Source organism: Strigops habroptila, chromosome 1, assembly GCF_004027225.2.
Source record: "Strigops habroptila isolate Jane chromosome 1, bStrHab1.2.pri, whole genome shotgun sequence".
Taxonomy (NCBI): Eukaryota; Metazoa; Chordata; class Aves; order Psittaciformes; family Psittacidae; genus Strigops; species Strigops habroptila.
The window spans coordinates 132,300,201-132,315,873 of NC_044277.2; the positions used below are offsets into that span (position 1 = coordinate 132,300,201).

Genomic DNA, 15,673 nt, shown 5'->3' on the forward strand with positions numbered 1-15,673 from the left:
TTCTAGGGCTTATAGTGCTTCTGCCAACTTTAGCACTATTTTTAGCATAAATTGAAAACAAGGTTCTTTTAACTAAACATTTTGGCAGCCATGGTATTGATTCAATTAATCTCAAAACAGAGAAATGCCAAAAACTATATTAACTCAGGATCTCTGACAAAATCCAGACTTTTATATCCTTAGTAGAATACTAGTCTTTTAAAAAATTAATCCAATTTGTATGAGAATTATCTCCGTTTTCAAGTTCTTTCCCAATTCTAAGATCTAGAACAGGTCACTCCGAGTGCGACTATGGCTTTTTGTTTTTGCTTAAACTGCTTAGATGAGGAGTCAAATATTTCAAATTAAAAGAAAAAAAAAAAGCAGCCGCATCAAAAAAGAGACATTCTGCTGAGTTCCTTAATTTAAGAATAAAATTAATGCAATAAATATTCAATAACTCAATAAAATATTCAATAACTCAATAAAACTAAAATTTGTGGAAAGATTAGTTTTTGGGGTGTTATTGTACAAAAATTGTACATTTTTGTCGTAAGAACAACATGCACTTTGTAAATCAACATTACAATTAATTGTAAAAGTGTAAAATCAGATAACACATCACACATGAGAATTAAATATTTTCCTATACAACTAATTTTGTGTCTCTAATTTTCACATGTACCCACCTCCCCAAAAAAGCTTCATTTTTTCACTGTGTAGAAACAAAAGAGGCTTTTGCCAGCATATTTACTGACCTAACAGAGAACCTAAGAAGGCTTCTTTCTAAGAGGATGCAAGAAAGTCCTAAAGTTTATCAATTTGGTTGCAAAGCAGTATGTATGTGCTTTCTGAAAGTTATAGATATTCACACAGCTGATTTTGGTTTTAAGGAGCCTGGTTCTACTTGTGCACATGCTCTCCAACTTTTTTGTTTATTCTTCTTTTAAACCTCCTTGCCTTATTTTTATGAAAGGCAAGATTCTATGTGACAGTAGCCAAAGCCCATACACGTATAGTACCTTGGTCAAACTGAGCAGTTACCACATGCAAAGCCAGTAGAACTTCAAGAGCATTCAATAATGAGAGTGGAGTCACAAGCTGATGAGCACAAAGCGTACTTGTGGAACAACTCACAAGCTGAAGGAGCTGCTGTTTGAGAGACCATAGTCAAGTTTCTGTATGTTATACAGGAGATATACCAATTTTTAAAGTGTTAGTCCACTTCTTTCAGCTTCCAAAAGATTCTTCTGAGAGCTTCTGGAAGGATGACAGTTCACAACTCCTAAGATTCTTGAAAATACCTGACACGGTTTGATAATTAATGTACTGTGATAATTACTATACCATGCTAATATGGCACATAATACAAACCATTCTTCACCTTTCCCTCCAGCTACAACAAAGCCTATTTTATTTGCATTAAAAAAAAAAAAAAAAAAAAATGGAGTAACTGCTACCACAAAACAAGGAACAGCAAACACCAAGTTTAAACATGTGCAGTAGTTTTTATTCTTCCTAGTTTGTTTCAGTGCAGCTTCCACATTTCTGCTTCCACCTCTCCTTTTTTCCTAAAGGATATTCTCCTTTTTCATCTTATATTTTGGGATATTTCTTTTTTCCCTGGAGGGGGAGGAATAGCAAAATGTCTGACCAACACTGGTTTTAACCTCTTCTTAAATTTTTAACTTTTTCTCAAAGGTTAATTTTTTTTTTCTCCCCTCAGTTTTTAGCCTTTTCTCAAATTTTCCATTTTTCAAATGTTTAGGTGTGCACAGAGGTGTGAATGGGCACGAAAGCTGACCTCACTCAGCTGCTGCCACTGCTTTGTTACACTAGTAGCTGGCCAAGAATCTGACTGCTTACCTCCATGTGGGTCCTTTGTCCTACACCTACACAAGTCATGCCTAATTTGTACAGGCCTGAGGTAAGAATGACACAACCAAACAAGTTTAGCACACACTTCTTGAACTCTGGAACTGATACCAACAACCATACCACATTTCCTCAAATATTTTGCAAATAAATGTAGGCTCACATTTCTCATGGGGTTATTTTCATATTTATTCATGTAAACGCACACTGATTTGGAGAAATTTATCCTCACTTGCAGAAAACAATGGTGTAACTTTAGAGCTCTCTCATTTTATTGACAAATACTGAAAGAAAACTAAAGTATCAGCATTTGCAAGCTTCACCATCTGTATGCAGTTCTACAATCTGAACCAGAGAGACACCATGAGAATTTAAAGAGGCAACATATCCTTATTAAGGATCAAATGCATTCTAACAAAAGGAATATGACTGAACACAATCTTCACAGACATCAGAACAAGTTATACAATAATAATTACAGAATGTATCAATTAAACCATCTATTTTGATGGAGATAATGAAATCTCATCTTAATAAATTTGTCGAATCAGAAAAGAAATTCCAAATCAAATTGCCAATGCAGAGAGTAAACACAGTAGAATTTTCCTGACCCTGAAAAAAAGCAAACCAGTAAACACAAACTCCGCTCACTGTAGACAACTGTCATGTTTACTGGCAATTCATAGCCTCAGAAAGTTATTAAATCTTCAAAAACATGCTCTCTGGGAAGTCAGATGCACTTGCAATGAAACAACTATCCCACCTTATTTCATGTTAGTCATTTGTTTAACAAAATAACATTTGACTTTTCCACATTTAGTTCTATTGGACAGGGAGGAAAGGAAGGAAACTATATTTTAACTTCAATAAGGGTGCTGAGGTGCAATATTTAAAAAAAAAAAAAAAAAAATTTAATACATTTTTTAAATAATCACATAGTTTGAGTTCACAAAATCTTGGCAACCTTTGGGAAGTTTCAAGTTGTATTTTCTCCTTTAGTCAAACTGCTATGGCTATGTAACTTGATTTAAACAGGGATAAGCAATGTATGAACTTGTTGTGCCTTGTTATAGGATTACTTGCCTAATACAACTTAAATATTTTCACTTTATCAGGAGGCACACTGTAGCCCACACATTTGAACCTCCTTGTCCAGAAACAGACAGTCCTCCAACCACTGCAAAAAAGTGAAGCTTTGCATTGGCTTTTTTGACCTCGCACTGTGACCCTCATACCAGCATCCACAGGCTATAGGTCATGACCTCAAGAATTAGCATCATGGAAATAAGAGCCCTTCCAGGTTTAGTTACAGAACAGAACACTGTAGCAACACACTCCTCAGTCTTCTCTAAACTGAACTCTGCAGCTTTGCTTTAACTCCACTAGAAGACAATAGATAACCCACACTTCAGTTTCATTACTCGCACACTAAATCATCTCCTCTCCAACTGAAGGTCTGAGCTTCGGCTGCACTATGGAAACATTCATTCAGCGTGGATCGAAAGCCAATATCATCTTGCCACTAGATGATCCTATTAAAAGGTTAAAGAAACATCACTATGGAATTGAAGACTTTTGCAATGTTAAGAAAAAAAGGCCGAAAAAAGTTATCCCTATTAAAATTCTATCTCCTAAGCAGGCTGCTTTGCATAGGCTTCCTCTGGAAAACAAAACTGCTTCACATGGTCTTTTGCAACGCTACGCCACTGCTAGTTAAGCCAGACATAACAAGCTCCTATTCTGAACTATATTTCTAAACTCATCTTTTCATCAGTAAGCATTCTCAGAGGCGTTCAATGAAGGAAATGGGACCTGGCTTTGAGCTATGGCTCAGCGAGAACTTGGCAACCGGGAAGCTTTTCCCGCTTCCCTCAGCAGGGGGAGCCAGGCCCTTCGGCCTCGGGAGCATCCGGGCACGGCCCGGCACCACCGCAGCCAGAGGCTTGTGCTCCGCTGGCTGAGGGTCTGCCAAGGGGCAAAAGTACACCACGGGGGGTGGGGTGGGTGGGGGAGGGTGTGTGTGAAGGAAAAAACAAATAAACAAATAAACAAAGCACGACATTTACCTTTATCCTGGAATTCTTGAGGATATCTGCAGAAAGAAGAAGAAACACAGTAAATCAATGCACGCTTGCCAATCCATGGTACTAGAACACAGCACAGAACACTTACTAGTTTTCAACAAGTTTTGTAGTGGAAACTTAGCGCTGCCAAGTTTTCCTTAACAATTTTTACGTCTTTATTTTTGGCCAAGGTATTTACTCAGTTTTTCTTTTGCCTCTGCAGTTGAGAGAATCTGCAGTCACTTCAAAGAAGACTTGAACAAAACCAAACTCAGATAGAGCTGCCTTTTCTAGAGATATACGTCTACTCAGATGTCTTCAGGTATAAACAAGCATCTTTAGTAAACTTTCCAAATGGTAACATATTTCAAGAAGTTTTGCACACAGGTAAAAGCCACTGAGCATACTTTAAAATAACACAGTAGGTCAGCAGGAAAAAATCCACAAATACTGAGTTTAGTTGCAGTAATTTCTAAATTCAAATGAAAAAGTATTAATAATTAAACAGAAATTTAAAAGTTAATGCATGCCTAAATTAAAAAAGTAATTTTCAAATAATAATATCTCACCATATGTGATGCCTAAAAAACTTCTACTGTTATCATCCCAGAGGGGAAAAAATACTGTTTCTTCAGAGCTAAATCTTGATATTTCAGAAACAAAAGTAATCATAGGATACACTTTGATGTATGAAGATAAATAATCAGGACAGAGCTATGTAAAACAGCACCTCAAGAAGCGTGCATGGACTTTATGTGAAAAGGAGAGGACTTCACCAGAAATAACTGGCAAATAAAAGGCAGCTGCCAAGACCATCTCTATGGACAGTAAGCAGTAGTATGTGTATCGGGTTAGTCCGTAAGGAGATGCTTACAAGTAATGAGCAAGAGAAAAAGGAATGGTCTAGGGATAAGAAACTGAAAAACGCAAACAGAGATAAAAGGCCAGATCTAAGAAATCCTGCATAGGAAGTAGCAGTGTTAGGCACAGCCCAATATGCGAGATGTGAAAATCAAAGATGACTACAATGTGCATATATTTTATAGCCTGCATGAAAAACAAAATGTTATTAAGAGTGAATAATATTACAGGAGACAAGGAAGGAATTAGAAATTAAGACATGAAATCATGGAGTCACATAAGTGAACGGCAAAGCATTCAGTGTCAACTGTGTTCATAACTGCAGGTTCCCTCCTTTGATATTTCATCATCAAAAAAAAACATAGTTGACTCATAAGCCTGAAGAAAAAAAGTCAGTAGTGCTGTATCTGCAAGTCATCTGTACAGTCCCAGTTTAGTTCAACAACCCAGAAGGGAAAGCAGGAAAAAGAGAAAAAAAAATCCTGGGTCCTTAAAAAAGAAAAGTAGTTCCCTAAGCATTTACAACCTGAATCAAAGACACACAAACCTTTAATTACAAGACTTCAGGATACATCTCATGTCTTCCCTCAGTTAGTGTGATGCAAAGAATGATGCCCTTGCCAGATGATTGTGCTGTCTTTTGAAATTGTAAACAAGTTGCCACAGAGGCAGGAGCATGTCATCAAAGAAAAGGTTAAGAGATATCACACAGGAGTGATCAGTAGAAAAACACTCTGGAAACAACAGTTGGAAAAGAACAGCAAGTACTAGATTATATCCTAGTTGATCAGAGTTGTAAGAAAAGAGATTTTGCAAATAAAATTTTGTAGCACAAATAAAACTACAGCCAAATCTCTTCAGCTGAATTGTCTGACTGAAATTAAGACACAATAGAACAGAGTCTCAAATCATACCTGTCATTGGGGGGGGGGGGGGGGGAGAAAAAAAAAAAAAGGAAAAAAAAAAAACTACAGCCGTCTGCTTGGTCTGTCACAGTACTTCACTATTTTAACACTGCGGAAACAAATTTATGATCTATAAATAGTTTCCAGTTATGTTTCAATCCGCTATTACAGAGCTAAATGACAGAATATACAGTAAAGCAAAGTTGGCATTGAATTACGCTGGTTTACACCAGCAGAGTATGGTGACAGGAAACTCATTCACATTCTCAATGCATTATATTTCTTAAATTTCAATGAGTCTTACCAAAAGCAGAGGTGAAGGCAAGCTCTACCCAACCAGCCTGCAACCAGGGTTCAGAATATTACAGCAATTAAAAGCGACAAATCCTTCTGTTCCCATTTCTGACAATTGTAGCAGCTTCAAGAAAGATAAAAAGACTTGAACCCATGCAGATTATTTGACAAAATCAGTACCTAAACAGATTTTTGCTAATATTGTTAAGGGTTATTGAAAGATTGTAAAAACTTTGTATGTGACTTTATAGCACATTAAAGCCGTGAAGCTTACTTACCTTGCCTTAACATCTTTGATCTTCTTAAGAAGAACTTCCCTTTTTTCTTTTGCTTTCTTGGATAGATTTTCTCCTTTTAGTGTTTGGGAAATAAATGTGTCAACATCTAAATAAAGAAGAAAAAAAAAACACCTCAATAAAAGAGAAATACTGATGTAATGAGTTTCTCCTGATACTACTCTGGAAAAACTAAGAAAATTATTTTCTACATGCAGCGTAGTTAATGGACATTTCAGATTCTAAATGAGATACATTTGTTCTCTCATCTACTTATGCTTAGCACAGCAAATCCTATGGTGACATTTGATTCTTGCTCACTTAATTATGCCACATAAGTCCTAATAAATTGCAGTACTATAACAATTACTTTCCATCACCTAAAGTAGAGGATAAAGCTAAAACATGAAAATAGCCTTTATGCATGTATTACTGCCATGTTATTTCATAAGTGCAAGTTACAAAAATGGCTGAGTAATTCGTTATTTCAGCACTAACACCTACCCAGCTACTACTAATATAGGTCACTTACTGGTTACAGTATTTTCAAATGTTCTTACATTGCCTCTGAACTCCCTAATTGACAAAAAATTCATATCCAAAGCCTTAATCCTGCAAATAATTATGGTTATAGTGCCTACCTATCGAAGGAGTCAAGATAAAGCATGTACTTGAAGTTAAGCATACTTACACTTGTAGAATCACAAACTAAGGCTTTAATCTGCACTGTAATTTTTAATTCTTATACAGACGATACATTTATGTAGTCATGTAAAACCAAAGCATTCCATAAAAGTTACCATGGTTCTTTGTAATATAGTAAATATCCATTCCATAGGATAAAAACCATGCGGTGACTGAGAATTTGGAGTGTAACTTCTCCAGTAGTATGTTTTCTAGATTAACAAAAACAATTGAGAAAACTAACTGTAAAAGTTTCTTATAGTTATCAATCAAAATACAATTATCCTGAAAACTGAAAAAAATCCTGCTTGTTAACTTGGATTTCTCAGATGTATGCATAACTGTTCATTGAATAAATGAAAGCATACATAAGTAAGAAACACCCCTACACGGTGCCTGCCAACTCCCGATACACACACAGATACATACACTTTGGCTCAATCTGTGTAGATGCAAATAGATATGGATAGTACTATTTTAATCCTGTAACTTTTCCAATCTGATGAGATGTTCCATTTTCATAAATCTAAACCAGCCAATTAAGTACTCAAATGTTTGTGAGCAAAAGTTTACATTTTAAAACAACATTAATATTTACTGCAGATTTCCTAACTGAAAAATTTAATTGACTGCTTTTTTCTTTATAAAACAGAAGTTCTGCAGAAATATATCCCACTTTCTATTACAGACTGCAAGAAAACAAATTAAGATACTCTTCGAGAACACTAGCATAGCTATTGCAAAGATGTCGTTCTTTACAAATAATTTACCAGATTATTATTTAGATGTTTAGATTGCTGTCTTCGCAAAGCATGGCAAATATCTTCTTTTTGTTTTGTTTTGGGGTTTTTATATAAAGTATTTTAGGGTTCTGAAGAATTATATTATTCCCCCTCCTCATAAGACAGAGAAGCTTCCCCATTACATCTTCCAAAGCAGTCCTGAAGCTGGGGTGGATGACCACACTGAGTTCTATGGCATTCCTTCTTAGAAGGACAGAAGGAAAGGCACTTCACATGCGTATTCATGAATCCTCCAGACACACCCCCAACAGCCTCCATGCCATACACCAAGCATCCGGGAAACATATCTTGCCCCAATGCACAGAAAATTTATACACCTTCATAAATTCCAATTACTAGAATTGGCTATCAAGCAGGCAAATGAGGACCCACACAGTCCAAAGACATTGACCAACCACAAAACTTGGGTTAAAAAAAACAATACTTTTACTACTGACGGCAAAACCCAAAACCATCAACAGTTTCTCTCTCAGTGAAACCCAACAGGATTTTCCAGGGCAGACCAACCTTTCACTCTGGGAGGTACAGATGATTTAAATATTTGTTTCTTCATACTTTTACGTGTTTGTTTCAAAAATCAGATAGCAACTTCAAAGTTCTACTTAGGCAGCAATATGTGAAAGCTTAGAGGAATTAGCCACATTTATAAACAAGAAGCAATGCTTGCACGGTAATCTTCGAACACTAACTAATCACAGAACTTTGCTTCAGAAGCCTTCGCTTAAAACTCAATGGGCTGCTTTACTTCTTGGAAAAGCTCAAAATCCAGGCAAGAACTCTGCCATCACAGGTTTTGAGTGACTGTCAAAGCTTTTTTCAAATACAAATGTTGAGATAACACAATTTTGGAATATGTGCGGAAAACAAGTTGATCAGAATAAGGACGAATTCTGGCATACACATGATCTTCAACAGGATGCTAAAGAAGCAATTTACTTGAAAAGTACACTTTACTGTATCATAGATTTTTCTTATCTACTCTCAATTACACGGACTGTTATATAGCTTGCTCAAGCCATATCCTTATCTAGTGTTGTAAATTCATCCTGGATGTGGCAGATGCACATGAGATGAGTAACTTAGCTCCTCTGGACAAGAAGCAAGAAAGTTTAGGATATCTAAGTTGTGATCATCTCTTCACTATCTGTACTTCCAACACTGTGGAAGAGTATGGAAGAAGCAGTCCTGGCTGTTAAGAGAAAGCTTCCTCACTGGCTTAACATAAGAGAATGTTCATGCAATTTCTCTTACATTCCATTAGGTGATATACCTTGGCATGAGAACAGGACTCAGGACTTCACTATGACAGATCCAAGTCTCATCCAGTGAATTTCAAACAAACAGCAAAATTTACCCATTTCTCACCACTGTTCTGGTCACCTACTTGATCTTCTTTCTCCAGGATGATCCAAAATTGACCTCTCCTCTGCTAGTTTAATGCTATACAGAAAAGGAAAGTGTAAACTACTAGTCACAAGCACTTGAGTGTAGACATGTTTCTTTACGCTTCAGTAGCAGTTGGTCCACTGAGGAATTTAAAAAGGAATAAAAGATAAACTCCAAACTGAAAACCTCTTTGAGCAGATTTCCAACTTAAAAGCACTTTTGCTAATCAGTTACCACACAAAAACCAAAACAAATTATCTATTTCTATAAATTCTTTGTCCTTGACAAAATGGGCACCTATTTAGTATCACACACTGCAGAAACTGTTTCCATTGAAAACACTAACATTTCAAAGAGAAATAAATTTTGGAAACCTATTCAACACCTCTTAACATTTTTTAAGCTTCTGTGTTAGACTTCTTGGTAGCCTGAATACCCATATTTGTTGCTCTGATTCTTAAAGCTTCTAATTTTAACTTTGCATGAACCATAGCCCAGAGAAATTATGTGCCTCCAGAAATGAACAATAGCTGCCGAACTGAAAGTTCCAATTGATACGATTCACTCACAAATTGCTCTGTCAATACAGGTTACAAACTGACAGAAAAAGCAAATCACACCACAGTGTAGTTCTGTCCACTTCAACCAGCTCATACAGTTTCAAAGCTTAATTGCTAGTTCATACAATAATCAAAAGCTAAAAGGCCATTTTAGTTTTATTTTCATCTACATTCCTTTTACAAGGAAAAAAGCTAAGATTTATTTTGCACTTCATTGTTAAAACATTTTGTGGTTCTCGTTACTTCAATGACTATAAACACATTTTCATTGGTTTAAGTCTTTGACACTATTTCCGTTCATGAAGGCTGAAACTACGCAGATGTGCTTTTTCAAGAACATTGTAAATTTTTAGCCCAAAGCAAGTGCTGTGTTACAGAGTGTTAATCATAACAAATCACAACACTTTTGCTGTTTACAGGGTTTAATATTGTGATCATAAGTTGCTCTTAATAAACAAATAGGACAGAACTACCTCATTTTTGTGCCAGGGTGGGCCAAACAGATTCTCATAGAGGCACTCAAAGACCAGGTCCTCCTTTCTCCCTTCCTCTAGTAGATAACCAAAATGTCCATCACATTATCAAAAAGTTAGTCACTTCTTCATCACCTGATGACTTCATATCATTCAAATGACAGAGAACAATCATAAACTGGGGATGAGATAGGTGTGTTTTCACTCACATGGCAGAGTTTGCAGGCAGCACCCTGCCCATGACCCAAGGAGAATGCAGGCTGCTGCTTCAAGGCTGGACATGCATCCATCAAATGACAAGGGACACTTGCTTGGGGCCACCCGCTGGATGCACTGTTTGTCACACAAGAAGGGAATGGCAGGTCAGCAGAACAATTCTTCCAGCCACCAGCCTTCTCCCATCATTCTCCTCCACCTCAAGGACTGAGAGAGCCAGAAGCTGGCTGCAAGCCAGAGAATTTGGGAAGGCAGGCCACAGAATTTTGGAAGGTAATGCAAGCTAGGCACATTTGTGCACACACACTGTCCAAAGGTGAACAACATTAAACAGACTGTATCTTTCAGCTTTACATGAGCTGGCATTAGAAAGCAATTAATTTGATTTTAAAGTTTTCTTGAAATTCATTAATAGGGAACAGGTCTGAAGACAAATTACCAAGCCATATCTGTGACTGCCTGTCCTCTTGGATTAAGAGATATTCAAGGATTTTGCTTCTGCTCTCCCCCATCCTCCCCAGCTACATCTAAAAGTCTCTCTCCAGAATTTGCAAAATTGTCTTTTAAAAAATGTACATATACAGAAACATAACACATGATGTAAAATAAAAGTAACTGATACCTCAAGATGTGTCAGTCACTTTGATCAAGCCTAACAAGTAGGTGAGCATTCTTTTTTAGCACAGTCCTGAAATGGACTGCCTTTAGAAACTGCTGTACCTTAAATCCCCAAAAGCACAGCTGTCTTGCCATGTTGCCACATACAAAGTGAGTTTCATGAAAAACATTGAGATTCAACAGTTTCGTCTGTGTTTTAGAAAGCAGAAGTACGCACAGACTGCTAAGACTCCTCAAATTAAGTAAATAGATAAGACATCTCTTAAGAAGTTAAAGAAGAAAAATTATAATCAAGGACTATATGTACCTAATCTCACTGGCTGAGTAGCTGAGCATCCTCTCTCTACATTAAAGATGTGAGAAAAGATGAAGCTGTAACATATTAAACATATCATGAAAAAGTCACACCAGTACAAATCATGATCAAGTTACAAAGTGATTCCAAATGAACTACAATAAAAAATGTTAAGGATTAACCTAAAGATTTACACTGTGTGCCACATTATGCTGCATCTATTGTGGTTTGTTGACATATGATTATGAAAGAAACGTAAACCCAGTCAGATGAGAAAGACAGACTCCATGTTAATTGAAAAAGACAAACTAAGTGAATAATGAGTATATAAAAAATAGCCTATGCCATTTTTATCACCCGTGTATGACACTTATTCTCAAATTTATGGCAGAGACAATTGAACTATGTTTCAAATCACCGGAAGTTATTTCTTACCAGCAATGCCTCCCTGCATTTTTTCACCTCACTCTTTCTATTCTTCTTCCATTACTATTGAAATACATATATATTACCAAAGCTGTAAATATATGTCTGCTCAGAAAACGTCTCCAATAATCATCGTGGTGTATCTTGTAAAGATGGATTCTTCAGCAAGAACCAGCAATCATTAAAGCCTTGGAGTTGTGAAAATGATACTTTAAAGCAAAGAGTAAAGTTTTAAACAACAATATCCTTTTAAAATTGAAACAGCCAACGAAGAAGAGCTACACTGTACCTAGGTGGCTTTTTCTATGACAGGAATATAAGGAGCAAGTCCAGCAACAGCTGGCAAGGAGGTCAAAAAATGACAGTTCATTTTCTGGGCACCAGGGGTAAATATAACTACTGTAGTGCCCAAAAAGAAGATGCAAGCAAAATTAAACTCATGCACTGGATCCGCGGTCTTGTAGTTTCCTTGTCTTGCCCTCTTCTGCATGCCATTTCCAGGATGCAACTAAACAAGTAGGTAAACAATATTAATTTGAAGAAAAAATTAGAGAAATCACATTGAAGAAAAGGCAATTTGGACAACATGACTCAGCCTTTAAACAAACTCAATCTCTTGATGGAAATGGTCTCTACTACAAGAACATTGGTTTTGGTTTAGTTCTGGGGTTTTGTTTAGTAGAACAAGGAAAATGGATATTGGGACTGGATATAAGGTTCCATGCGAACTAGAGAAAGTTTTGTTCCATTTTCATAGCAAAAATTTTTGTAACTTTTAAAATATGAATACAGAAAATTCAAACTGGAAATACTGCAAAGTGTGAAAGGAAAACTGGAATTTAAAAACAAGCAATAGGACCCTTACTGTAGTCACAGGTGTCATGAAGAGTGAAAAGACATAAACAATAATATATCTAATGATCATGACACCATTGAGAACTTTTACAAAATAAAGAATTCTTAACTCCAACTAAATCTCCATTACTGGAGGTGGGAAAAAAAAAAAAAAGAAAAAAAAAAAAATCAAGATTCCCCCCCCAGTCAAGATGACTGAAGCAAACAGTCTGATTTATGTTACTGGAGAAATAACATGCCTTTGGGGAAGAAGCAGCCTCCAAAATCCTCCTCAGCTACAGACAAGCCAAAACTTAGAGCATGCATAAAAGAATAAGGAACAGTAAAAATGAGCAGGCCTCCAACTACCTACATAACCAATAATAATTTGACAGCAAGTAAAAATAAACAAACACCATACAAGTAACATCCCATTTTGCCAAACATCCACAAAATGGTCCTGAACATATAAACACAACAGGGGATACCTTTTCAAAAGAAGAATAGACACAATAGGGCTGGGCTTCCTTCACTAAATTCCAAAATCTTAAGCATCATCTAGAAGGTGCAGAGACATGGGTAGGGAAGAAGTTACATACACTGCCACATGCCTCCCAGGTGTAAAGAGGAAGATAGGAACAACAAAATTACTTTCCCCTCCCACCAGAAGTTCCATTTGTGACCAGAGGACCCTGTTTCTGTCTCCAGTGTTTCCCTCCCACCACCTGAACAAGTCAGAGAAGAGAGGATGCGATTGTGAAATCCCCACAGCCCTCTGCAATAAGCCTATTGCCACACTGACCTTTCCCCTTCAACTTTGCAGAAATAGCTTCCTCCTGCTTCCAACTAATGCAGTTAGCCCTGAGCTCAAGCTGTGCTTCTGCCTGGAACATTTCAGTGCCACTGACATGCAATTATAATGACCCTGCCAGCATGTGTGACAGAATTTGTTTTTGCGTTAAAGATATAATATTGTTTAGGTTCAAAGAAAAGCACTCCCAAGTCAGAAAGTTTCCTGTGCAACTTTAATTCATCCCCTGGTGTGTTTACTCCCATTATCACCATGTTTAACTACAGGAGCACTTAGTATGTTTTCCAGTAGGACCCTTACTTGTCCAGCATAGTGGGTGGACAGTACTCCAACGATCAATCAAGGCTAAGCAGGGATAAGGAAATCCATATGATCACTCCTCCACTTGTTGCAGAAGTTGGAAATATTAGGCAAAAAGGCCAAGGAGATGAAGAAGAGCAAAATATTTACCAGATTTTGTATCTGTCACTGCCTCACTGCTATGTGAATACTGGGCTAAAAAATTATGCTTCGCGCTAGACATTAACTGCATGTTCTCAACAGAACCTGATATGAAGAAGTGCCCAGCACTTATAATGGCCACTGAATATAGGTATCCAACTCATTTTATTTTCTGAAGAAACTAGCACAGCATGGAGGCAGGTGAATTTGAGTTCTAATTCTGTGCCACCATTGATTATTTTTTGCAAGCCCAGATCACATCTTGTTTATTACACTAATTTTACCGACAGGAAAACAATATTCCCTTATCTCAAAGAGGTGCCAAATCAATACTTGTGAGTCATTAAAATAATACATTAAGAAGCACCCTTGAAGAAGAGCATGCAGAAATTAATAACTACCTATTCACTGCAATCTTTGTATTGTGTAAGAGTTGCTTAATGAATAGTAAAGATATTACAGAGCTCCCTTCCTTCTTCCATTACCATACATCTTCACTACTCGAATAGCTCGAGCAAAAAGAAGCAGGACACTACATAATTAAAGATTACCTGAACCTAAACGTATCAGTAGAAGAATTGCTCATATGGTCTGAATTACTCTAGTTTCTAAATATCATGCACTTAACTGGTCACCTCAACAAAAAAAAAGAAAAAAAAAAAAAAAAGGAGGGGGGTTAAAAATGAGAGGTTAACATACATAAACTGTAAAAAGTAATAACGTATTTTTTAAACAAGAAACTTATTGAATTTTTACATTGTATAACCATAATTACCCTTAAATTTATTTCCCTTTGATAATTCTGCAAGTAAGAATTAAAAGTTATAAACTGTTAGTTGTTCCTCACTACCCCATCTTCATCCTGCTGGATTTCTGCTTACTCCATAATTAAGCTGCCATAAAATTAACAAATATTAAGCTCATTTTGCATTGAGTTCCAAACCAAAATTGTGTGTGACTGCAAATTAAGTTGAAAATACTACCTTTACAATTGTAAAGATGCATTACATAGCATTTATGCTACCATAATAACAAAGATTTAAAGATCATTGGTAAATCATTCCATTATTTTCTTCAGCTCTATAGGCAACACTAAAGAAACCGTCTCATTTTCTTCCAAAAAAGCTGAAGCTGAACACAGTACAACCCCTAGATACCTGTATATAACCTAGGCCATTGATCATAGTGACTGAAATAACATACACACACCCCCCTTGAGGGAAAACAGGTGTTCTCAGTTTCACTTCAAAATACAAACTTCTGTATCACTCTTCCCATGGCAGACTGGATAAAGATGGGGAAAAGAACAAGTTTTGAAGATGAGGCACCATGACAAAAAAACAAATCAGTCTTGAACGAACCCACCTGCATCGCACCATCCCCTCAAAAAATAAAAAAATCCTAGGAGCACTTAAAACATTGGTTTCAAGATCAGCTTCACTTGATCACCTGAAAATAGCTCTGAAAGAAACACACACACATTCCATGTGATCACAAGCTTCAGAATACAGTAATGTCACAGAAAATACCAAGGTTTACAAAGGCTAAGGCTATTTTTTTTTTAATTATTAATTATCTATGCCATGATAAGAAATCATCAAAAGCTTTCCTTTTTTTTCTGCTGGCCTCTCATGCAAATTTTACTACAGATGGTAGGATCTGCAAATAATGTACTCACAAACAGCAGTTAGCAAAACACTTAAGACAGTTGGCAGAAGTGCTTTAAAGATGAGAAGATGTGGTAAGAGCAGTATGTTTGAAGCATTAACTCTTATAACCAAAGCGTTAAAAAAAGAATAGCCTTCAAAGTTGATGAGCTACTTTAGATTCTAACAGGTGCCCAGCCGTGTAGTCGAGTAGTTGGTTTCAGCGGG

At 36.6% G+C, this 15,673-nt stretch overlaps 1 protein-coding gene across 2 annotated transcripts in view; it reads right to left on the reverse strand.

Moving 5' to 3' along the window:
• Positions 1 to 15,673, reverse strand: part of SKAP2 (src kinase associated phosphoprotein 2) — a 117,692-nt gene that overhangs the window by 100,788 nt on the left and 1,231 nt on the right. For both annotated transcript variants that reach the window (XM_030511478.1, XM_030511487.1), the window contains exons 2-3: positions 6,256 to 6,361; positions 3,921 to 3,946 (exon numbers count right to left, since the gene is read on the reverse strand). In XM_030511478.1, the coding sequence (XP_030367338.1) occupies positions 3,921 to 3,946; positions 6,256 to 6,361 (132 nt within the window). The remainder of the gene's footprint in view (positions 1 to 3,920; positions 3,947 to 6,255; positions 6,362 to 15,673) is intronic.